The 26,589-nt window shown below is 43.7% G+C and overlaps 1 protein-coding gene across 2 annotated transcripts in view; it reads right to left on the bottom strand.

Moving 5' to 3' along the window:
- Positions 1 to 19,079: 19,079 nt before the first annotated feature.
- The window catches only part of Strn (striatin), a 95,546-nt gene continuing 88,036 nt past the window's right edge, over positions 19,080 to 26,589 (bottom strand). For both annotated transcript variants that reach the window (XM_038319654.1, XM_038319655.2), the window contains 3 exons: positions 25,793 to 25,900; positions 24,730 to 24,816; positions 19,080 to 24,639 (listed from right to left, as the gene is read on the bottom strand). In XM_038319654.1, the coding sequence (XP_038175582.1) occupies positions 24,470 to 24,639; positions 24,730 to 24,816; positions 25,793 to 25,900 (365 nt within the window). In that variant the 3' untranslated portion in view covers positions 19,080 to 24,469. The remainder of the gene's footprint in view (positions 24,640 to 24,729; positions 24,817 to 25,792; positions 25,901 to 26,589) is intronic.

Here is a 26,589-nt window from a genome sequence, read left to right as displayed (position 1 = left end):
TTTCTGTACACTCTCCCTCCTACATATTTACATTGGATCTAGATTACTTATAATACCTAATAAGATGTAAATATATATTTCCCTGGGCTGAGAAGATAGCTTAGCGGGTAAATACTTGCCACACAAGCATGAAGACTAGTGTTCAGACCCCCGGCACCAACATAAAAGCCTTGTGAGTGTGGTGACAGGTTTCTAACCCCAGGCAGGCTGGCTACTCTAGCTGATTTAGTCATCTCTGGGTTCAAACAGCAGACTCTATCTCAACAAATAAGGTGGAACTGAGTCCAGGCAGACACACATTAGCCTTTGGCCTCTATGCACACATGCGTGCACATGTGCATGCATCCACATATACATGTGAATACACATACATAAACACAAAACATAAATTTTAAAACTATAAATTATTGTGGTATTTTGAAAAAATAACAAGTCTTGCATTCGGTGCTGACAGTTTTTAAAATAAATAAATTTATTTAACATCTCAGCTGCAGTTTCCCCCCCCTCCTCTCCTCCCAGACCCTCCCCATCTCCACACCCCCTATGTTCCCACCCCCCACTCACTCCCCCTCTGTGGTGGTTTGAAAGAACTTGGCCCCCAAAGGGAGTGGCACTATTAGGAGGTGTGGCCTTGTTGAAGGAAGTGTGTCACTGTGGGGGTGGGCTTTGAGGTCTCTTCTGCTCAAGCTTCCCTCAGTGTGACTGCCAGTTGACTTCGTGATGCCTGCAAGATGTAGGACTCTTAGCTCCTCCAGCATCACATCTGCCTGAATGCCGCCATGCCCCTTGCTATGATGATAACGAACTTAACCTCTAAGACTGTAAGTGAGCCCCCTTAATTAAATGTTTTCCTTATATGTCATGGTGTCTGTTCACAGCAATAAAAACCTGAACTAAGACACCCTCTTCTTATGTTTTAGAAAGCACAGTTCTCCCATAAATATCAAAAATAAAAAATGGCACATCAAGTTGCAGTAAGACTAAGCACCTCCCCACGTATTAATGCTGGCAAAGCAACCCAGTATGAGGAGTAGGGTCCCAAAATACAGTATAAGAATGAGAGACAGCCTTTGTTCCCACTGTTGGGAGTCCCACAAGAAGATCAAGCTACACAACTGTAAGATATATGCACGGGGCCTAGGTCAGTCCCATGCAGGCTCCCTGGTTGTCCGTTCAGTCTCTGTGAGCCCCTATTAGTTCAGGTTAGTTAATTCTGTGAGTTTTCTTGTGCTGTCCTTGACCCCTCTGGCTCCTACCATCCTTCCTCCCCCTCTTCTGCAGGATTCCCTGAATTCCACCTAATGTTTGCCGGTGGGTCTGCATCTGTTTCCATCAGTTGCCAGATGAAGCTTCTCTGATGAAAACTGAGCTAGGTACCAATCCGATCACAGGAGACGGCCAGTTCAGGCTACATATCCACAATTGCTAGGAGTCTTGGCTGGAGTCATCCTTGTAGATTCCTGGGAGATTCCCTTGTACCAGATTTTTACCTGACCCCGAAATGCCTCCCTTTCCAGTAGTCTCTTCCAGTACTCTCTCCCTCATTCCCCAACCTGATTGCTCATATTCCCAGCCTGCTTTCTCCTTTTTATTCAGTCTGGACCCCAATCCATGGGACGATGCAATCTACATTCATGGTGAGTCATCTCTCAAGATACTCCAACATGTGTCTCCTAGGCTATTCCAAGTCCAGGCAAGATGACAGCAAAGTTGTACCATGACAGTCACCCTAGTAAAGGGTATTGTAACTGGGAAGGAAAGCAACACTTCTCCCAGTGGGGCACTGACTGCAGGATGCCCACAGTGATGTGTGGGTGAGGGAGGGAGGATAGCGCCCCAGGTGGGGGAGGTGCTATGAAGCAGGGATATCCTCAGATTTGTCTGTGCGTATGTTCGAACTAGCAGAAATGATGACAGGACTCAGAGGAAAAGAAAAACAGCTAAAAGCTAAGGTGACTCGGGGACGGGCTGAAGACAGCGGTCACAGCACCAGACAACAGCCAAGAGAGCTAAAGGAAGCTTGGAGGCAGGGGCGGGGACAAATGAAGCGAGGGGCCAGGTCCTCTGCAAGCTTACCCAGGATGAGGCTTATGGAGAGTGGGGTCGTGTATACACAGAGCGGTTTGCAGATCCAAACATGGGAGGCTTGGCTGCAACTTCACCGTGGCCACCGAAGTCACGCCCAGAGCGGCAGAAGCAGGAGGGAAGTGAAAGCCCTAGAAACAGTCATCCAGACATATTTAGACCCAAGCCAGAACGTTGTACAGACATGGAGACAGGCAGGTCAGGGGGGCCCATTCAGTCACGCTTTGGTGGGAGATCGGAAACCTCACTCTGTCCTTCGCCTGCTCCGGATCTGCACACTCCTGCACTCTGGACTGCATTTCACAGCGCTCTTTAGATACCTCAAGCTCTGCAGCCAGTCTCCTGAAGCAACTCTGCCTTTCATAATGTGCTTTCATAGAAAAAAACCCTCCTCCCTGCCCTCTCCTCTCAGAAATGAGCACTGACAGACTGAAGAGAAGCATTGAGTGAGCCTCTCCGGGTACCCATGCTGTCTCAACTCCACTCAACCTGATTTTCCCACTTCTGTGAATTTGATGGCCTGTGGCAGAAGTTTCTTTGCTAAGGCTGCAAGCTTTGCAGCAAGAATCTGCAAAAAAAAAAAAAAAAAATCTTTTGGCCACACTGGCAGGGTTCAGATATTTCTTGTTTCTCTTGGCTTTTTAAATAACACTTTTGAACAGGGCAAGCCCTTCATAAAGCAACTTCCCCAGCTGCTGTCTCCGGGGCCAGCATGAGTTTATAGAAAATACAATCCTCCTGTGTCCAAGGAATTTTTTCACCTTAAAAGAAGTTTCCAAATAATGTTATTTTTCCAGTCAAAGTCCAAAGAAGGCCTCCCCTTAGATTACAATATATAAATGAATAAGTAGGGAATATTCTTGGAGGCATGAATTAAATTACTCTGGAAAAAGACATTTATTCAGCCAGAGTCTTTGGGGAATTCATAGTCTGGTGGGAAGCACAGACAAATGAATTAAAATCTATAATTACTATCATGGGGTTATGCACTGAATGCATGACTAGAGATTACAAACAATCTCATGAGAAATAAAATTGTAGTTATGCCTGACCGTGACAGTGGTAAACCAAGCATAATGCCAAGGCTGCACGCATTAACTTGCCTCTACCATTTGCTGGGGAACTCTTCTTATTTGGATCTCCTTTAAGGTCCTGGTTTTCAACCTTCCTAATGCTGCAGCCCTTTAATACAATTCCTCATGTTGTGGTAACCAACCATAGAATTGTATAATTGCTACTTCAGAACTATAATTTTGCTATTGTTACGATCATAGTGTAAAAATCCAGGATGCAGGATATCTGATACGGGACCCCTGTGAAAGGGTTGTTCAACAGCCCCCTCAAAGGGGTTACAACCCACAGGTTGAGAGCCACTACTTTAAGCCATGGAGATGTCTAAGGCCATAGACTTGGGAAAGGCAGATTGGAAAAACAAGTCTGGGGCACTGTTATGGTTTGGGTGTGAACAGTTCCCACCAAGGACTCCTGTGTGAAAGGCTCGGTCCCCAGCTCGTGGATCCAATCAAGGAAAGATGGTTGGATCACAAGGTCTCTAAACTGATCAGTAGGTTACTACGCTGATGGATTTGGTGTCATTTTTGGATGTGGGTCCTAACTGGAGGAAGTAGATTGTGCAGTGTGACTTGAAGGCTGTCTTGTTCCCATTCCCTTTTCTGTCTCTTTGCTCCACCTCACTCTTGTGTCGGGATGCTCCGCCTCACCATGGCCCAGAGACAAGGGAGAGGGCTGATAATGGACTGAAACTCGGAAGTTAGGAAACTAAGACCCTTAGCTGCTGTGCTTCTAATGACAGTGGCATAAAGATGACCAACGTGACTGCACTGGACATTTTCCAGTAAGCTTGAAACCTCAAAATGTACATAGGATTCCATCAAGTATACTCTCAGGGGCTATTAAATGTACACCGTGAAGAGTCTGTGAAATGTCTGTAATGCCACTTTCTCCATCACTCTCCCTGATTCTGTGAACAGCCAGCCTGCTCATGTCAGGTGGATGGTACCAATCTATTCCACAGCATCCCCATGCACACAGGGTTCATAAACCCTTACATACATGCCCTTTAAGGGTCAGATCAAATGCCAGCTCCCCTTCAGAGCCTCCTCTGGCTTGCTCAGAGGAACTATGGCTCTCTCTCATGAACCACCCTCTCCTGACTCACCCACTTCTGACCCACAGACACCCATGGTCCCTTCCCATTGGACACAACCCACACACATTACCATGGATACAGAACCCAGGAAATGAAATCTTTGCATCTGATGATGGTACCCAACACAACGGCACAAGAAGTAGAACAAGAGGCAGATGCTTCTTCTAGGAACAGGATGGCTAAGAGAGAGTCTCTAATTCTACCCCAGTTTCTTTTTTCCATTGTCTTCATATGCTACTCAGGTCCCTTACTACATGGTATGATCACTGTATTTCTAGGACCAAAGTCCCCCATGAGACTGACTCTATCACAAGGCTACCCTGGTTCTTCCTTTTGTTTTCATTACCCTAAAGCTGAATATCCTTTATTGTGTTTAGTTTTTGCTTGTTTGATTGGTTTTTTGAGACAGGGTTTCACTGTGTAACAGGTCTGGCTGTTCTGGAACTTGCTCTGTAGACCAGGCTGGCCTCGAACTCACAGAGATCCCACCTGCCTCTGCCTCCCGAGTGCTGGGATTAAAGGCATGAACCACCACTGCCCAACTTATGTTTAGTTTTATAACTTTCATTTAATAGACATTACTAAGTATCCATTATAAGCCAGGCAACAGGACCAGTATTAAGGTAAAAAGATGAATGAGACCTGGCGTTTGTCCTGGAAGCTTATGAGTTCATGTGGGAGACACTCAACACACAGATCACATCTTGCTAACGTGACAGAAGGCTGGTGAGCATGGAGAAATTTTGCGGGCTGGGTTTTACGGAAAGAACCCATTACATTCAGCTGAAGAAAAATGGAAAGGGGATCCAAGGAAGGAAACAATAGGACAAAGAGGGGGCCATGTGAACTGTGTGACACCGTGTGAACCGTAGGCAAGGGTATGATGAGAGGCTGGAGAGAGAAGAGCCCGTGCAAGGCTGTGGGGGCTGAGGCTCTCCATTGCACAAACAGAGCATAGGCAAGGCTGTGAGGGCTGAGTCTGTTCATTGCACAGACAGAGCCCATGCAAGGCTAAGAGGGTTGAATCTTTTTCCATTGCACAAAACAGAAGCTCAGTTCGGTCTAAAACTGGAGTAACTCACCGTCTCGAAAGCCAAACACAGCAGAGTCTCAGAAACAGGATGAGGGATGGGAGAAAAACAGGAAACCAGGTCACCTTCCTGTCACACCTTTCTCCGCAATGGTTCTCATCTGGACTCTGGCACACAGCTCTGCTGAGAACCAACAGAGGACGCGTCCCTCCGCTTAGGGACCAACTTCAAGACCCAGGGCCTCAGTGCTAGCTGGTGCTCATTTTACATAACCACTATTTTGTATTTATTTACTTAAGACAGGGCCTCCCAGTGCAGGTCTGGTAGGCCTAGAACAACTATGTAGATCACGCTGGCCTCAAACTCACAGAGATTTGCCTGCCTCTGTCTCCTGAGTGCTGGGATTAAAGGTATGCATGACAACCATATCCAGTTAATGATTTAACACAATTTAATAAGCCTGATTTGTTTCATTTTGAGGTGGTCTTATGATGTAGTCCAGGCTGGTCTCAAATACCTGATCCTTCTGCCTTAACCCTCCGCGTGCCTAGCCTCCAGGCGCACCAAGGGGCCAGGTTCTCTAGAAGTTCAGTGAGTGTGTCCAGAAAGCCTGAGCCAGGACGTATGAGAGCAGCCTTATGAGTTAACCAAGGAAAAAGCCAACGTCTATCTTTAAACTGCTTGTCGCTTCCCTTAGCCCCTAGGACGGCAAACTCCTGCTGGTTGCATACTATTATCCACGGAAAAGCTCTTCATATGGCGGGGGGGGGGGGGAGGGGAGATGTCACAGTTCTAGGACCCACTTCTGTTTCTCTAGGCTGGTCCCACTAAGGAAAACTACTCAAATGACCATCGGCATGGACATTGACAAATATGGTCGAAAGAGCACACTTTCGAGACAGAATTCCCTTTCTTCCTTCTTCATTCCCTCCCCCTCCCTTTCTTGTCTTTTAATTGAAAAAATTCTGAGCTGAGCTTTCTCTCTGCCCTCTCTCTTACACAGACGGCGCCTGTAAGCAGGAGCTGCCCACGCGAGGAAACACTATCCTTGGCTTGGCAGCCAAGATGTTGCTACCAAATCCACCCGATGAATAGCTCCTTTCTGGGATTCCCCCAGCCCCACACTTGCTTGAGGTGAGTGCAGTGTATTCAGGTTAATGGCCAAGAGGAATCTGGGTTCCCTACAAAGACTTTTTACATGACTGCCCTGGGTACAGATACCCATGGGGGCCAGAAGCCATAGGAACCACACAAAGGCTGTAACGAGACCCAAGATCAATTTAATTGTCATTGCTCTGACATCCCCAGGCATCTGGAAAGCTGTGTCCTGACATCACACTATTGATTTTACCCATGGCCTTGATACTCCACAAGGAACCCTTAGAGCTGAGGAAAGGGAGTTGCTTTCCCAACTCCATAGGAGGCCTGTGCCACATTTTTAAAGCAGAGATGGGACATTTAGTTGAAAGATTTCAAACCACCGTGGGAATGACAAGTTAAGATCTGCCTTTCTAAGATATGCAGGGTGATGTTTCCTCCAACAAACAAACAAACCCACTGTTGGCCCAAGGGACAACTTCAACATGGAAATCGTAGGAGTGGCTTCTCAGCCCTGTGACCCAAGGGAACATCCAGATCCCTGTTTGTTCTTCGGGAGTGGGGTGCTCTCCTACAGTGGAAAAGTCACCTGTCCTCCTAGAGACCTCGAATCCTCAGCAGTCAGCAAGGATCACCACCAGCAAAACACTGGTGGCACCTGGCAGTTTCTGAGGGAGTTGCCCATGTGGGCAGCGGCCAAGGTTGCCCTGGCAGAGTCAACCGGGTTGTTCATGAGCAGGTCTGGGACACGCCTGGGTCCTGCAGCGTGCCAGTGGTTACTGTGCATCTGCCTTCACACCCACACCTGCAGGCTGGAGAGCCCGCGGGCCATTTTGGTGACAATGATATCCAATCACTGGAGTAACTTGCAAAGGTCACCTGTGGGCTCAATAAGGGGCTTTACCCTCATCGTGTCATGGGACCCACACCACATGGAGCTACCGAATGACGTGTTTTCCAAAACCATCTTGCTTCCATGCTTCTTCTAGAAGAGAAGCTGCATGTCCATCAGCCGTAGCTGGAGTCTACCAGGGGACAAAAAAAATGTTCATAGCTCATTATATCTTCAGTGAGTACTCCTTTCTTTCCAAGACACAGAGAGGGTGGGGAGTTGCCTGAGTTCACACAAGTAGGGAGGCAAACTCCGCTACAAACCCACATTTCCCGAGTGCCCACCCTGCCAATGCAACCATTTCCTTTTTCTTCCCGCCATTTACGAACTTGCACTCAGCCCCTTTCCTTTCCCACATCCCTTCAGCTCCCCACCACATCTCCATGTGTGTGTCCATTCAGAAAAGCTTGGTCCATTTGCAGATAGGTTCTTTTAGAAAGTTGTTCATAGGACCATTGCCAGTGACCATGCGCTCTGAGCAACTGAGGTGTGGGGGTCAGGAAAGGCAGGAATCCTCATGCAGAGGGGCCTTCTCATTGCTTTAAGGAAGTCATATTTTATTAATGAATAATTTGTCTTTGAATCTCAAGGAACGCTGAACATTTGCAAAAACAAAGTATATTAAAAGCAGGTTGCTCTGAGGAATTGTTTCTTGACATAACTCTTAACAGTGTCTTAGGCAAATTTCCCTGGGTGTAAGACAGCCGGGACTCTGAGGGACCTTCCCTCCACAGAGCATGAGGGCAAATGGCTCTGCCTCAGAAGCCTGAGGTTTTGCACCTCCACATAGGCCACAGCGGCAGCTGTGGTCTGACCCTAGCCTTGTGGGACCAGCAGAGATGATCTGAGGATCACAGCAGGAGAGGAGTCTAGAAGGAGGGGTCCCACAATCCTTTCTGCTCCAGAAAGCTCTCATCAGGCATCTTATTTGCAATCTCCCTGATTTCGGTGATAGTGGGGTCTTGTCCCATCGGCCCTTGTCAACAAATGACTGCAGGTTTTCAGATGGATCTTCTGCCTTCTCCAGCTGGTGTCCCAGCACGCCTATGCCTGTCACCTGACTCCTTTGGTGTAAGCCTTGTTCCATGGGACATGGAGCTGGCATTATGCTTACTATGAAAGAAAGAATCCATCTGAGATCCCTTGGGTGCACTCTATCTTACCCTGCCTAGCTTGCAGCAACGTGGCAAGCCCACCCAGTGACAGGAGTCGCTGACAACAGCTTAGCCACTCAGCAGCCACTGCTGCTTCAGCCGCCCCAGGGCGTGCTGGAGGCCACATGGGGTGGTCTCTGGGGGGGCTTCTGAAGGTATCCAATCCTACAGTGTTCACCCACTTCAACAGCAAGTGACCTGCCAGGGACTGTCAATGAGTCTCTCCCCTTGGACCTGTGACTTGACAATCACACTGACTTTCTCACATTAGGGGGAAATCCACACCCTCCTCCCCCCTCCCCGTCTAGGACTGCCAATAGCAAAATTTATCTTAGGAGATCAAAGTGGTAGAGATTGTGAAGGACCAAACAAAGACTCTGAGAACATAGCTCACTCTGAAAGGAAGAGGTGTGAAACGGTCCATGTCTGTCCACGAGCCAGTTCTCAGTGTCTACCCATTTCCACAAACACCGTAGTAAAGAAGTGCACTCAGGGGATTCAAAGGCAGCTTTCTTGTCTTTCCTGAATGAGGCACTGTCCGTAAACACTCCTCCTTTTCTGGAAAAACACCGGGAATGGGAAAAGTCAGCTTTCCTTTGGTGTGATTTCTTTTCCAGGGAGGAGCCTAAATAAATCACCTGGGAGTACCCATGGCCTGGGTGTTCTGAACCAAGGAGCCTTTGTAACATGTTGCTTTCGGTCAGCTGGCTGAGACACCTCACTGAAGTTTCCCACCAAGCGCCAGGCCCTGTTAACTGTCCCAGGCTTCAGGCGGTCAAGACAAGGAAGAAGGAACTGAGCAACAGGCCCCTCCTGAGTGGCCATCAGACACCTGGCAATCTCATGACTGCTTTCTCATATATTATCCCAATGAATTCCCACACTAACGCTGGAGGCACTGTCTTACAAAGGAGAAAAGAGAGACTTAGAAAGATTTAACCTAACCTGTTAAATATTACATTCAAAACCAATTCTATCTCAGGAATTATTTAAGGATTGTGAAAAACACCAAAAACAAAACGGACAATTTAGCAACTTTTAATTGAACAAAAAGCAGTTTGAGAATCGGGTAGCCCTCAGAACCAGAACTGTCTCTTCTAGGCTGCAGTGTGGTCAGAACCGGGGCAGAAGAGAGAAACACAAACACACGTGTGTGCAACCTTTGGCTTGCGGGCCCCATGTGGCCAAGAATTCACATGTGGACATGTCCTCAGACCAAGTGTGTCAACAGTAAATACAACAAAAATCACTTACCAATATCTTGAGAGAAATATCCAATGTTCACTCTTTAATAAATAAGCTAAAAAGTTATATAACTAAGTCACATTTTGAGGGCTAATTTATAAATTCTGATTAGCAAGGAGTGAAATGGGCCTGAAAGGGACCTCACTTACGTTTGAAGGGTAGAAAACATGAAGCATATATAACAAATCTGTCCCAGTCCTAGTATTTTCATATCACTAATTAAAAAGAACGTTTCTGGAAGAAGCCAGAATCCCCCGTGTTCTTTCTGCAATGAAGGATGCTCGCCTTTCTTTGGTCCTGGAAGCAGAGCGCTCCTGACGTCTAGGGAAGGGCTAGGTGTTTCTCATCAGCCATGGATTCTTCCTGGATGGGAGGGGCTCTGCTGACCCATGTCACTCATCTACTTCAGCATATGCAGAACAGACTGCAGGATTCTCAACAGCACAAGTGGATCCTGCCCACTCTCACACTTTTAGAAGCAAAAGCATCCACCAAGTTTCCCATGCCTGATCAGCTTGAGATGCACCACTGGTTACTGCAGATAGAAACCATTCATTCTCATTGTTTCATAGCTCACGTTGAACACCCAAAAGTGTTGTTATCTATCCTACAGCTGAACACTTAGTCTTTGACTTGAGCTCAAGACTGTTGCCATTCTAGAACGTCACTCCCAGTGAACTGACGTCTAGGGAAGGGCTATAGGGTGTACACCAAAAGCAGAATTTCTAGATCCATGTGGGACTATGTCACTTTTAGCAGATTATGGCAAATAACTAATTCTTAATTAGTGTTTGATGGGGGAGGGCCCAGCCCATGGTGGGTGGTGCCATTCCTGGGCTGGTGGTCCTGGGTTCTATAAGAAAGCAGGCTGAGCAAGCCATGGGGAGCAAGACAGTAAGCGGCACTCCTCCATGGCATTTGCATCCGTTCCTGCCTCCAGGTTCCTGTCCTGTTTGAGTTCCTGTCCTGACTTCCTTCAGTGATAAACAGTGATGTGGAAGTGTAAGCCAGATAAACCCTGTCCTCCACAACTTGCTTATTGGTTACGATGCTTCACCATAGCAACAGAAACCCTAACTAAGACAATACACTGTGCTCAAGAGGGCTTTGTTCTGAAGGGTGCTCTGGTGTCAGAACTCTATATAATCCAGCTGGTCAGCAGCTTTTTTTTTTTTTTTTTTTGGTTTTTCGAGACAGGGTTTCCCTGTAGTTTCTAGAGCCTGTCCTGGAGCTAGCTCTTGTAGACCAGGCTGCCCTCGAACTCACAGAGATCCGCCTGCCTCTGCCTCCCGAGTGCTGGGATTAAAGGCGTGTGCCACCGCCACCCGGCTTGGTCAGCAGCTTTTAAGATTGGTTTTTACCTCTCTCTCTCTCTCTCTCTCTCTCTCTCTCTCTCTCTCTCTCTCTCTCTCTCTCTCTCTCTCTCTCTCTCTCTCTCTCTCTCTCTCTCTCTCTGTGTGTGTGTGTGTGTGTGTGTGTGTGTAGGTACAAGCACGTGAATGCAGGTGCCTTAGGAAGCAGCACATTGCCTGGAGCTGGGGTACAGGCAATTGTGAGCAGCCATATGTGGGTTCTGGGAACCAAATTTGGATCTTCTGCAAGAGCAGTATGAGCTCGTAACACCTGAGCCACCACTTCAGCCCCGGCCAGCAACTTCTAAAGGGACATGACTCACGGTCCTATCAGAAGATGCTGGGAAGGCACCGGACAAAGTCCAGCAGCCGCTCCTAAGAAAACAGCCAGGGAAAACCCACTAGGATATACCAACGATTACTGACCAACTGGCAACACAAATATGCTAAATAACAGTTTTGAAGCCATTTTGACTATTGTCAGTTGTAGATAGGGAAACATTATTGTCATCATTGCTTAATGCTGGAGTCCCAGGCAATTAAGGCTTCAGTAAAGAACATCTGTCATCCAAAAAGATCAGTGTATTCTTATGAAATATTATTCTGAAAACCCCCAAGATACTAGGTAAAAACTACTAGGATTAATGAAATTTAGTATTATGTTTATTGTATACAACATATATTTATGCAGAAACAATAGGCCTTAAAAAAAGAAATGGTGAAATTCATTCATGACTAATAAAAAAACATAGGAGTCAGTTAAAGAAAATTCTCAATATTATTAGTTATTAATAAGATATAAACAAAGTAGGTTTTTCTTCACTGAGAAAAGGATATCCTATGCCAAACTTCCCAAAACAATTTCAATTAAATTTCAATTACTAATTAGATAAAGTTGGAGTAAATAACAAATTTCAAATGCCTAAGAATATGCAAAAAGGTACTGACAGGAACAGGTTGTAAGATGCGATGAGACTATGCTGTGCTATGCTATTAACCACTGTAAACACAACGGAAGCTATGCTGTGCTGTGCTATACTATTAACCACTGTAAACACAACGGAAGCTATGCTGTGCTGTGCTATAAACCACTGTAAACACAACGGAAGCTATGCTGTGCTATACTATTAACCACTGTAAACACAACGGAAGCTATGCTGTGCTATGCTATAAACCACTGTAAATAAGCACAAAGCCACTGTAGTTAGATCCATTTGTTGACACCTATAAAGCGAAATTATATGCGATAATTTCTCCATACTGGTATTTTAATTCATTGAGAAAAAAGTATTTAATAAGAGGGTACTGAGGCTGGCGCACGCCTTTAATGCCAGCAGTTGGGAGGCAGAGGCAGGAGGATCTCTGAGTTTGAGTCCAGCCTGGCCTACAGAGTGAGTTCAAGGACAGCCAGGGCTATAGAGAGAAACTCTGTCTTGAAAAAAAAAATAAGAAAAAAGAAAGAAAGGAAGGAAGAAAAAGTATATATACTCATATCATAATATAAAGTTTTGAAGGACAAAAAGGTATAAATACCAACAGTTACATCATAGACTGGCAGAAAAACATGCAAATAAAATAGGCTTACACAATCTGAAAGGAGAACTTAAAGAGGTGCCGGAAAGGACGAATGTTCGTAAATTAGATGGCTGAGCAAACAGAAGTCTGAGAAGTGAGGTGAGAGCACAGCAGCTGGAGAGGAACCCGGCGGCCACGGCTGTCGGGAAAGGGCTCCTCTGTGTACTCAGCAGGCAAGGGACTTGAGAAATAGGTTTCCAATCATTAGAAAACACCCAAAATATAGCATTTACAAGTTAGCTAAATAAACAGGCAAACACAGTAGAATCTGGATAGGAGTGAAGATGAGAAAGCACTGTAAAAGTGCAGCTGTCCGTTCCATCTACAGCTGTGGACATTTGTTGTTAGGGGAACCTGAAAGGCAGGTGCATCCCAGGGCTGAGGGATGTAACTCATCAGCTGACCTTTACAGAGACTTCTGGGTCACAAGTACCCTTTAAAGAAGAGCAGAACAAAAAGTGAGGTCAGAGGTTGGGGGGCATTCATGTACCCTTGCCAGAGCTGAAGCTGTGGAAACCATGAACATGGAGCAGGCAGCAAGCATGGAAAGTGACTGCCAGCTGGGGAATGCGGATTCCACCTACAACCTTGAGGGAGTGGATTCTTCTGCACATGCCTCTGCAGCCCTCTTGGACCCTGAGCTAAGAATCCACTGGAGTGAGCTTGGAATTCTAACCTCCAGGACTAGGAAATAACAGAAGATTAAGCTGTTAAATTTGTGGTAATTTGTTGCGCCAATTGTTAACTATATGAGGTAATTCAAATCAAGAAACGCAAGGTAATTCAAATCATCAAGAAACTCACTATGGCCAAACTCAATAAGGTTTAGGTGTCAGTTAACCAAAAATGAACACACACACAAAAAAAAAACACTATAGCTACTAGGATCCTTATTCCTACCTTCCTTCCTTCCCTTTCTTTTCTTTCTTTTGTTACTTAGCATCTCTTACCAGTGGGTATAAAGAAGAAAGTGTTTTTACACACTTACTTTTAGATTTAGGCACAGGCCTGTCAACATGCATTTTTAAAAAATAAAGTATATACATCCTTCTGTACATCAATGCACTCCAGGGAAACTATTCCACAGAAAAAAAGCCATCAAAATCACAAATATACACACAGGAATGTTTATTATAAAAGTGAATATAACAAAGTGAATATCCATCAACGTAGGAAGAGGGTTAATAAGGGACAGTGGGCCAGCATCATGGAGTAAGACAGTCATCAAAAGAATGAAGACCTGTGGGGTGTAAAAGGATGCCCACCTGTTGCTGGATAAAAACAGTGAGTGCAGAGAATACACGATTTCATTTTCTTAAGGCAAACTGGCTTACTAAAAGATCCTCTCATTTTGCTCATAAAAGGCTTCATGTGAGTGTTAAGAAATTTAGAATTGGCACAGTGGCTCACACTTTTAATCCCAGTACTTGGGAGGCAGAAGCAGGAGTATCTCTGTGAATCAAGGCCAGCCTGGTCTACATAGTGAGTTCCAGGACACCCAGGCTATATACCAAGACCCTGTCTGATAAAAGGGAAAATGGATAACAACAAGGAGAAACTTAGCAGTGATCCATGTGTACAGATTTTGACGGAGCTCATTGTGTATGGGAAATCAGAAAAGGTCAAGTGCAGAGAAACGTATAGACTGAGTTGATGTATGCACTGGGGCATGCACATCTGGATGACCTGCTTGATCCCGATCAGGAAGGAAGGAAGGGGCATGGTGGGAGATGACTAATTTTAAGAGTGCACATCTTTAATCCATCTATTACTTTAAATTAATTGTATGGGCTATTAGTCTTTCATTTGTATCACAGTAAGAGAGACACTAAACTAACCCTTCTTGTGACACTTTCTTCCAGCACCTACCTCTAATAGTCTGTGTATTTTGCTTATTGTGCCTCTGGCTAGAATGTAAGTTGCGGTAGGCAAAGAATTTGCTCACTCTCAGGCTCCTAGACTGGCACATAGCAGGCACTCAACTACAGGGGAGTGCAGAAAGAAGGGACACCTTTGACAGGATTAGACAGCTCTTCTCCCCCATGAAGGGCCCAGCCCCAGGTGGGCAGGATGAGGAGAGTAAGGGGTAAAGAGGACCTTCAGTTGTCTGTTGCTATTCAGGAGATAAGACCCAAGCTCCTTCCAAATCAGAGCTCAATCTCAGGGTCACATGCACATACCTAAGTGCATTTGAGCATTACCAAATGACTGGTAAGGTATGTACACATGCCCATACATGCGGAGGCCAACCTCAGCTGGTGTTTCTTGGGAGTGATCCGCATTGTTCTTTGCAACAGGGCTTCTCACTGTGCTAGAGCCTGCCAATTATTGCAGAATGGCTGCCAGCAAGCCCATAGCATCCGATTGCCTCTGCCTCCTCAGAACCATAGCCTGGCGTTTTCTATGTTGGTTTGTGGGATGGCATTCAGGTCGTCTCCATGCTTGTAAGGCAAGCACTTTACAGGATTAGACATTTTCCCAGCATCCCCACAACCTGCTGGCCCTTTGTTTCGAAAATGTGTGTGGGTCTTTATGTGGCCAGAGGAGATAGTCCCTGAGCTGGACAGGTGGTTTTGAGTGGGCAGACATGGATGCTAGGAACCACACAAGGGTCCTTGCAAGAGTGGCAAGTGATTAAGTGCTTTCAATTGCTGGGCCTTCTCTCCAGCCCCTCTTTGCTGTGGAGGATCTAAACGGATTTGCATTTTGATATAGGAACTGTTTATTCAGCCAACAAATATCTGAATCCTTTCTGGATAGAACATCACCAACAAAGTGTTACTGGGAAATACCCTGCCCTACGGAGCTTATGAAGACAGAAGCAAATCCCTGTTTTGTTAGGTGGCAAACAGGCAGCTCTTAACATAAAATGTGAGCTGATAACAGAGGAGATTCAAGACATTGAGTACAATCCCTCATCACTATATTCACGGTGCCACACAAAGTTCCCAATGCTTTCCAGGATGATGTACAAATGTATCACAAGTTCCTTGCTAATCATTGTACTTCCAACATAAGTTTTAAGTCACACAAAATAAAACCTTAATATGTTTATTAGAAGCGGCCTACATAACTGAGGGTATAACATTGCTTGTACCTACAATCATGTTCAAACATAAAGCACCCGCAGTTAGGTGTGTACTTAAGCAGTTTACAAAAATAAGAGTTCACGGCTTAATTTAGAATTTTTTTTTTACTATTTTATTAGTGCACAGGGTTGCACTAATTTACAATCCCACCAATAATATTGAATTTTATTTACTTGTTCTTTCTCTGCATCCTTGCCAGCACAACGGGATTCTGTTCAATCATGAAATACTGTCATCCGCAACAGCATGTACAGGCTAAAGCACATGGCAGAGGAAGTACGTCAGGTATATAATAGAGACACAGCACCATCTCACAGATGCAGAAAATCACCCAAGCAACTCACTGAAGACCTCCCGGGTGTTATCAGAAACTGACAGGAGTTGTAATAAATTCTGGTGCTCTACCAAACAGCAGGGTGAAATAACAATAGCGTACTAATGCGAGAGAGGACCTCAAAAGTGGTCACCACAATTAAGTTTAAAGTGACGTATGTGTGAGTTGATCACCACCGGATATATACATGAATCCAAACACCACACTGTGCTTCATAAATATGCACAAATTTTATGCCAATTAAAAAAGGAGGGTAGAGCTGGGGAGATGGCTCCATGGTTAAGAGCACTTGCTGCTCTTCCAGAGGACCTATGTTCAATTCCTAGCACCCACAGGGCAACTCACAACTGCCTGTAACTCTAGTTCTAGGGATCTAATGCCCTCTTCTGGCCTCCATGGGCACAAGGCATGCTCAACATGCACATGAAAATAAGAAAATCTAAGAAAGGACAAGAGGAAAGGAACGGAAGAAAGCTTGCATGTTTGAGTTGTGAGCAAGCCTGGCTCCTTCTGAGATGCATCAGGAAGCTGAGCAGGTAGTTTCAATGACAAACAGCTTCCACTTAAATGGACTGAGGTTAAACACTGCTTTAGCTGAATCTGTGTGCTTTGAAAGTCTGTAAACAGTAACTGGCAGAGCCGAACTCTACCGCTGTTGGCTCTGTGAGATGACGCGGCTATCAAAGAGTACATATCATACATGGGGTCAGCTTCACGCTCATCTTAACTTGTATCCGGGGACCAAGGATCCTCAGTAACCTACAAGCTGAACATGACCACTGGCTTCTCGGTCAGCACATACTATCTAGTGAATGGACAGCACGGACAGCACTATGACCTAGCAGCTGGACACTGGGGTGGGGGGAGTTCACAAGCAACTGTCAAAACATACACGTGACCACTGGGTTTTCTTTTTCTAAAATGTGCACTGAAAGGATTTTATCAATAGGATTCTCTGAAGTGTATGGGAGCAGCTGAAGCCATTCGAAACAGTGTCCCTCCTTTGAAAACTATTTTCCTCCACGAGACTACCTCTCAGTTAACATTACTCAAACGTCTTCATCCTGACATATGCAAATGACACAACAGATTCATTAAAATGGCTCCCTACGCTATAGTAAAATCCACTGGCTGCTATTTTACCAGTCAGAAGGTTCTACAACATTTGGTATTATTCCTTTAGAATCTTTCATTACATAGGACCAATGTAAAACAAAATTGGAGCGTTTGGCTTTTTTGGAATTAAGGGAGATCATCTTCCAGCAGGAGTAGAGCACACACTGTCCAGGCCATAGGCCTGGCCGCTTTTCTTTCTTTCCCGTTATCATCCAAGTAACTCAGCAAATAAACCGCCACTGAAACCTCTCTAGCTCTAATTCAACTTGTTTACACGTGAAAACGTACTTGCTTGGTCACACTCAGACAGGAGGCAGGTAGAAGTCGGTGTTAGTATTCCAGCACACAAGATGCGTTTTCTCTAACTCCTGAGTGACACACAAGTTTTGCTTTCTGTGGACTTTTTCTTCTTTAATGAAAGCAAGCTTTCTCACTTGGGGAAGGTGGGGCTTTATAATGTCACCTTTAACGATGCTGTTATGTAAAGTATTTTTTTAGGTGATTGGGAACCTGGAACATTAAAGCTCTGGCACACGGATTAACATTACCACCTCTAGCATCCTGAGTGATGTTTAAGAGCCTTCTTGCTGGCAGCTCTACATCACTGGCTACTTAACTTTCTGGAGTGTACAGTGTAAGTCAATGTGGAGTCAGTGTCTGGGTCGTTCGGTAAGTAAGCTGAGGGGCTGGAACCGACTATGGGAAGGAGAATTTTCTGTGAGGACACTAGCAGACTTTCTCACAAAAGTCACCAGACCATTACTCAAGCTCAACTACAGCTGCCACAGCCTTAAATCTAGAATCAAGTCAGACAAGACTGCGCGAGCTTCAAGTAAGTTCTCTTTTGGCGGAGTTGTGTTGTTTTAAGGCTCTGAAGTCTTAAAGACACAGTTTGGTGATAGCGCAGGACTAGTACACAAGACATTCTGGCTTGGGTTTGAAGCCCAGCACTGAAAAACATGTAATAAATACCACAACCACCATCACCCCCCAAAATATATCCCTGAAAAATAAGGATTCAGAATTTTCAGAGCTTCATGTAGTGTCGCTTTTCCGAACTGCAGGTCCTAGCACATGAAAACCGAGTTTCATTGTCATTAAAAGGTAAACCAGACTCCCAGGTGCTCCTGAGAATACCTTAAGTCCCAGACAGAGCTGGGATCTCTCAAAACGTCAGTGGTCTTGGAAAACCCAGTGCATCTCATACTATTACTCTGACCCCAGGCTGACCCAGAGAACTCAGCAATTCACCAGTAATTCTGATTTCTCTTGACCTTCCAAGGTAGATTATTCCAAAATGACTCTTAGCAAAAGCACGTTTCAGCTCCCATTTAAAAAGATAAATGGGAATTTCTGACAACACTGGAAAATACATTCCTCATTACCAGGCCAACATATACAAAGAAGAGTGGACAGGCTGGAGGGTGCTGAAGAGGTCTCTTTTAGATTCCATACTGTATTGTGGTTTGACATCATAAGTCCTGGGCAAGGAATGGTGACTTGTGGGTCCGAGGACGTAGAATATTTTTGGTTGGTAAGTAGCCCAACAAAGGGGAAAGAATATTAAATTTATACATGTCTACAATTTAAAACAATTACTTGAACACTTGAAAATATGAAATACTAGGTCAGTACACATGCCATGCACCCTGAAAGCGGCGCTGAACTGGTCTCACGAGGCGTCTGAATTGTCCTGGCTTTCCTCAGGCCCAAAGTCTTCATAATAAGCATTTCCGCCTTCCTCACAGTCTGCAGCCGCTAGGGTTTGTTACTTTGCACTGTATCTACTGTGTCTTATACTCCAGGCTCTCTGCATCCCTCTGTTAGCCCACTAGCAAAAGCCTGAGCTATTGGAGCATTTCAGTCGGTTCACTGCGAAGTGGTGACTAGGTCCCAAAGTTGACACGCAGTCCAATTCACGACACACCTATGAGCACATTAACTATTTTGTACACTTTATTTAAAAACAAACAATACACTTAGAGCCACCAAAACTGGATATCATTATTAGCTTATCCATACCCTGAATTTACAAAAGGAACTTCTTGCACCACAAAAATTAGCATTTGGATTTACATTAATTGATATTATAACTAAAATTTAAGACACCTGAATATCAAACCATCTGGCCCAGGGATCACCAGTTGGGGGTTTGGGGTATGGAGAGAAAGGGTTATTTAGGGTTCTGAACTGATGATACCCTGAGGTTCACTCCAGTAAACCGATATTGAGAAGACATAAAGTAAGTGGTAGATTTTCAGTATTACAAAGAAGTGGTTCTTCCTAAAAACAGGTATTGGATCATATAGTTGGGGCGGGATATTCCTTAATCTGGAATGGGAAAAAAATAACGTGGGGGGGGGCTATATTAGTTTTCTCACAAGAGGCCGACATCAGCCAATGAAGAGGAAGCAGGGAAGAGTGAGACATAGCAGACCAAAGACTTCCTAATACTGTGTTGCCAACTCAGCAGCTCTCCACAAGTCACTTCAAACCCCAGTCTCTGAGACCCTTTCAGAAAGAGCTAACGTGCAACAGGGAAAATCATTCTACATTAACAAGGCACTCACTGGTTCACAGCCTGGAAAAAACCCAGGCAGACATTAAAGTTAATTTAAATTAACATGAACTTTCTAATTTGCACCAGAGGGTTGATGAGCATGTGGTCCCACTTAAATGAAAGCTAAAGCTCGACTGTCAATCCAGAAAAACTCCTCAGCACCGCTTCAGAGACACTGCGAGGATAAGCAGTGGGGCGAAAGATCTCTTTTGGTCTAACATAAAACTGTTCAGAATTAAACACCTAACAACAAAACTGATGTAAAGGTTTTGTTAAATACTTGTTCAACGTGGAGTCCTTCCCACTGACACGGAGACCTAGACGCATGCTTGATAAGGACAATTACAAAGCTTCCAGTGGCAAATGCAAAACTGATTCAAATCGTTTACCTGCTAAACAGAGAAATATTCATTTTCTGACTTTAGGAAATGACACATCACACACACACATACACACACATGCACACACGCATACAATGAACTTCATCAGATATTACTTTTGTATAACCAGAATCCCAGTGTCAAACACTCTGAGCACTGCAATATAAACAAACAAGTAACACAGTCATGGAGGCAACTTCTAAGCCAGTAAAATGAGTAATTATATACCTAAGAGTGTGGTACTAACTTTCAAGAATAAAGTAAGCCAAATAAAATCATACTTTCTATTTTCCAGGTAAACTTTTTGTTGTTTTGAGACAAGGGCTCATGTAGCCCAGGCTGGCCTTGAACTCCCTATATAGCTGAGGATAATCTTGAACTTGAGACCCTCTTGCCTCCACCTCTCAGGGTGCCACTGTGCCTGGAGTTTCAGGAAAATTCAGTAACAATTTGATTCCTGGTTTAAAATATTACACAGAACAAGCAGGGACTAACTCGCTCCACTCACTAAGCACACTGGTGGTGTTTTAAGCCGTCCTTGAGGAAAACAAAACAAAGAAGCAAAATCCTAGAGTAATCCTGGATGTTTGGCCTGCGCTGTGACAGCACACGGAGATGACCAAGCCTGAGAGCAGAACCAGCACAGGCGTTCCAACCGCACCAGCCATCGTTCGACTCAGAATGGCAGCAATGCAATGAGGTAGATATGAGAGACCACTGAAGTTCTTCGAGACTATTCTTAGGTGGAATTGTAATTAGTTCAAGTGTTTCATCTAAAAACCATTTTTACTAGTCCGATCCTCATCATCTAAGAATTTCATGGCGTACTCTTGAGAACAGGGGGATATATGAAGTACTAAATCAGTGAGAATCCCGCAGATCTGGGGAGCCGATCACTTGTTATCGGAAGTTGATTTTAATTCAAAAACAGCTATTTGTTCTTTACGGAATTTTCTAGGGATTCACATTCAAAACGCTTGGAAAGCATTTAAGGTGCTCCAAGAGCACAAAGATTATGCATGAAATGTCCCTTGACGTCCTAGAAGTTGAGCAGTTACACTAAAAGACACTGACTGTCACAAAATCAGGATCTTCACAGACTGGCGCGCGCGCACACACACACACACACACACACACACGCTCTCTCACGCTCTCTCTTCCCCCTCCCACCCCAACACAGATTCAGTCTTCACCCTCGCTATAAGGCTGCATTTGAAGGTTTTAAAGGCACTCTCCTTTCTAGCTACTGCCTTCTCAATGACACATTTTGTCAAAAAGCTTGAATGTTCAATGGAAACAGCTCAGTGCTGAGGATGGAATTTTTTTCAATTCACATTTGAATAGCCAGGTTTTCTTACATTCAGATTTTAATAAACTAGAATGACAGTCTTTAAAACAAGCATGCTAGCCTATAGTGAGTATAGTATATACAGTAATTTAAACACTTAGAGCTCTATATTATACTGTGAAAGCAAACAGCACAACACTCGCCATACTCATCAGCCTCTTGAGTATACGACCTCCAAACGGGAGAACACAAACAGTAAAATGCACCCATGGTTTAGATATATATATATATATAGTCTATATATTATATATATCCCTATAATATATATAATATATATTTATAAAATATACATACATTTTAGACATCTTTCAAATAAAGAATCATTATCTCCAAAAGAAATTTATAGCAAGAATACTGAAGGAATGGAAGTTAGATAAACAAATAATTTCTCACAAAGTTCATTATCAGTGATACAGTTCAATTTTCCCCTTTTAGTTACAACTAAATGATTACAAAAGCTAAATACTTTGCATAACTAATTATCTGTTTAATGGCAAAAATTGATAAATTTGTTCAATAGAAAAATACTGAAGGTCATTATATCACTTATTTGTCTATGGTTTGAGTAGCAAATGAGCTCCATGTGGCAGCTGCGTTTTGAGAAGGTACTAGAAGCTCCCAGAGACGTATCCACAGCACATGAAAATAAGGCAGGAGCCTAACCCACCTGCTGATTTTCATACTATTCCCAAACAGCTGACTCAGAATATTTACAATCTGGTAAATATTTATGAAAGCATTTTGGTGATTTTGAATCTTGAAATTTTCATTTTGTGAATGTTCATTAGGACGGGGAAAGTCAGACAAATGTCCATGCTACCATCGGCTGGAAGACAGCTTTGGCTCATGTCCAGGCTGAGAGCAAACAGGGCTAGTTTAGAAGAATCTCTCTCTATGTACAGTTTTCAATGGCACAAAGCACACTTCCTAAAACGCTTCAGTAGTCCTATCATTTGCATTACACTTCGCCTATCTTAGGACTGTTTCCCACCCAATCACGAGGCACAGAATGAACAGGGCAGCCTCTTCTGGGTTCCAGGATGTTGGTGACAGGAGTGAGACATACACTGCAGACTCTGGGAAGCAATGGCAGCAGTAGCTGTGCTCATAAATACGCTACTTCTAGCTGGAACCTTCTAACAGTCTACAAATGTCGGGTTAGAACACCCTTTTGTGAAGGATGGAGAGATTTATCCATCACAGTGTAAAATTTTGTATCTGGATAAAACATAAGCATTTAATTCAGTTCACTCGTGCATATTAATTTATCTTGGGTTTGTTAACCAAAGCACAAACATAAAATGTAGTTGTGTTAAATACTACAGCATGTCTACAGAACCAGGGAAATTTAGCATAGGTCTTAAAATGTTAATGAAAATTTGCCTGCACACTAGAGAATTCTAAAGGCATCTGCCTTTAGAGCAGAAAAATTTTAAGTCAGTTATTACCCATATCACCATGAGAATGCTACTTCAAAGAAGGTCACTAGAAATGCCACAGCTATGGTAATGGAATCATTACGACAAGGTTATAACATTTGTAGGTATAATATTTTTAAGACCTAGAGCCTATGATGTATACATTTGGTGAAAAGGTGGACATTAATTTACTTTTAATATTTATATTGGTCTCTGTCACTTCACAGAGGAATGTTAAGGGCATGAAGGGTGCCCGGCAGTTACAGGAAAGAGGTCTACGCGGGAGGGCACTAGGCAGGTCAGTAGGATTCTGAATCTCCCAAAAGCTGACTACACATGGGTCACAGATAAATGTGAAATCTGCCATTTGAAGACATGGCTTTATTAGATAGAGCACTGAATCACTGTTCATTAATATGTGTGTTCCAATTAAACAATAGGGGAAGTAGGGGAAGGACTCTCGCAGACATCACAGGCATCAGTAACGTCTTCCATCTCGGTCTCCGTGAAGTTCTCAGAGACGCTGGTGGTGACTTAGGGTGCACAGGGTGCACCGCTCTATCAGCAGAGCTGCGAAAGCAGCTGCCTGAGGACCATGCGCTCTGGACTAGGCAACATAACAATTATAAACTGTTCATGGCAGTGGTCAGAAAACATGAATGTGAGAGCCAGGGAAGAAACGGTGAGCATTATCTGAACCAGTTACATGGGTGTCAAGAAATGGGTGCTAATCAATAGCTTCCTCCTTTTTCAGTCAACATGAAATAATCACTCCAGTGCTATAAATACCACACAAATGAGGCGAACTTTTTAAACAAATTACTATAGAGATAGTCCCTGTTTGCCCTTAAAAATAAACAGGATCTCAAACCTGGATAAGTTAGACCCTTTAGTAAATGCCGACCCTATTAACTGCTGTTCACAATGGGTGCTTGACACCTAGACTTTAGAATGGTACCACATCTACTTTGAAAATTGTAATACAATGTAGAAATCTGCTTGCAAACTAAATGTTTGTTTAGCATTTCTGAATAATATTCTTAACGTATTATTGCATCTTTTCCTCCTAATAGGTGAAATGTTTTGCCACATGCTTTATGAGAACAGCTGAAAGGAGAGCTATGTTAGAAACTCATTTGAACACTGTCTGGTCATTATACACAATGGGGTTAGTAGAGCAGACACAGTACAGTTTGACTACTTAGTATGTGTAGCAGATGTCTCAGAGTAGAGTCTATCTAAGTTCCTGCTCTACTCATTCCCAGCCATACAACTGTGAATTATCCAGTAGAGCGTGCCCTGTTTACTCAGGAAGGGAGATGCTAAACCTGTTTCGCTCAGGCCTGCCTAGCGAATGAGAACAACTCAGAAATGAAAGTGCCTCTTTGGGGGGAAGTTTGAAAGTTTTCAGGCTCACAGATTCAGCTGAGCTTGCAGCAACCTGAACAAACCTTAATTTTAGAAAACAGTTCACAAATTGCAAAACTATACTTTAACAAATGTTCTCTGTGCTCCTTCAGCAGAACAAAAGGGCAGGGTGCGTTGGTGCTTGTCCTGGTCTTCTGTATCTCTGTTGTGCAGTTGACTAATAAAGAGCTAGAAGGTGAAGCTGAGGAGTCACATCATACGAAGACCTTAGCCAGGGCATCGGCTCCAGCACTGGCTATATAGCATTTGGAAGGATGGAATGCTACATCATGGATCGATTCTTCAAATTTTTTCCGATGAGCTGTGAACTCCTGGATACATGTCTTACTTTCTAAATTCCATAAGCGTATTGAACAGTCATGACCTATCCCAAAAGAAAGGAGATTGAAAGGAATAATTGTATCAACATGAAGATGATAAGGACAAAAAAATAATCCACAGCTAATGTACTTACTGCCAGACATCAAGTACAGGCCATTTGGATCAACTGCCAAACTTGTAACAGCTTCTAGATGGGCTACCATCGAGTGGATCAGTTTGCCTTTGGAAAAGACATTGTTACTCCTTAGTGGCGTTTTCTTTGGTTTGGCCATATGCCAGCTTCCACACTACACTAGCTTCCCCAGTCATCCTCGCCTGTGTACTTCTTGGATCAACTTTTTCCATCAGTTCAAACAACCTATCTCCCCCTCTTGCCTCGGTCATGCTAATTAGAAAAAATAAAAATAGCTTAAATCTCAGATGAGACTTTTTAAAGCCACAATAAATTCAGTGAGTCTTCTAGCCAGATGTCACTAATCTTGTGTACCCTTTAGTTACAAACTACCTGGGCTTAGGACAGACAGTTCAAATTCAAAGGAAAAGAGAAAACATGGCCACAGTTTTGGTGGAAACAATATACAGAAAAGAACTTTAAAAGTTAAATTGCTAGCAATTAAACACAACTGCAGGTGACCATATTAAAAGGCAGATAGCCTAAGAAATATGGCTGCTCATGCATTTCCACAGACTGCTGTAAACTGGGGAAGTCCCACCCCCAATCAGTCAGGACTCAAATTTTAGTATAATACAGCAAAGATCAGCCTGTGGAAAAACACACAAAACAAATGACCTGAGGGTTTTCCTATACAACACTGAATCAAGCTGTGTAATACTGAACAGAACACAGCTATTCAATAACAGAACAATTTAAAACAAAACGTAATTACCAGCCTCTGCTTCCAACATGTTTCTATTAATACTCACTCCTTATAGATTGCAACAGATCATTTTTATTGGTACTTAGGTTTGTGGCTTTAGAATATGCTATCTTCTCACTATTAAACAAACTAAAAATTATATTCTATAACACAGTCGCAGCAGATATGAGTGGAGAAAGTGTTTCAGTGCCTATTCTGTGACTATAAAGCTTCCATTAGATACCACAGTTAGCATATTAGTAGGTGTTTATTGCTTTAGTTTCTTGCTGCTGCTGCCGGTTTGACTGCAGCAGGACACAGTGCTTAGGAGGCTCTTACCTGTGTTGTTATCATAGAACTTGATGTGCCTGTCTTCATGAGCAGTGATGCTGATCGGGAGAGTGGGATGGCTGATGACTCTGTTTATTTGGCAGGAAGAATTGGCTGCTAAAAAGGAAAAATTAAAAATCAATACAAATTGGTCAAAGTAATTTTTTTTCATACAAGGAAGATATAAATACCTAAACAGACAAGAAAAAATAAATATAATGCAACTTTAGTCTGGCTGGGTTCAGTTATTCTCTAACCACTTCTCCAGCTTCAGTGTGGTGAAACAAGCAAGCACTGCCTAAGTTAAACCACACTGGCACATTTACAGCTAATTAAACGTCAGAAGTTCCTTTTCTACAGCCTTCTATGCATGGATGTCACCTAAGACTTGACCTAGAGTCACTGAGGACATCTAAGTCTACAGATTCTGTGATGTTTGCTATCATAACAGAGTTCTTTTGGCTGGGCACGGTGGTCCACACCTTTAAATCCAACACTTGGGAGGCAGAGGCAGGGGGATCTTTTAGAATTCAAGAGCAGTCTGCCTCATTTACATCTAGGTCAACTAGAAAGTCACACTGAGATCCTATCTCAAAATAAAAACAAACACCGGCAATATTCAAATAATCTTCAAAGTTGAATCTCAGCTCCTTCTAATGGAGCTCTTTCCACAGAAGCACCGGATGAGGGTCTGGAGTCGTTCCTCTTTGCATCAGAGGGAAAAGACCATTATCCTGCAGCCCACCAGATTCTGAGCTTTTAAGGAGCATACTAATAATTGTTGTATACTATTTAAGAGTTTTCAA

This window comes from Arvicola amphibius, chromosome 2, assembly GCF_903992535.2.
Source record: "Arvicola amphibius chromosome 2, mArvAmp1.2, whole genome shotgun sequence".
Taxonomy (NCBI): domain Eukaryota; kingdom Metazoa; phylum Chordata; class Mammalia; order Rodentia; family Cricetidae; genus Arvicola; species Arvicola amphibius.
This window is presented reverse-complemented; position numbering and strand designations above follow the sequence as displayed.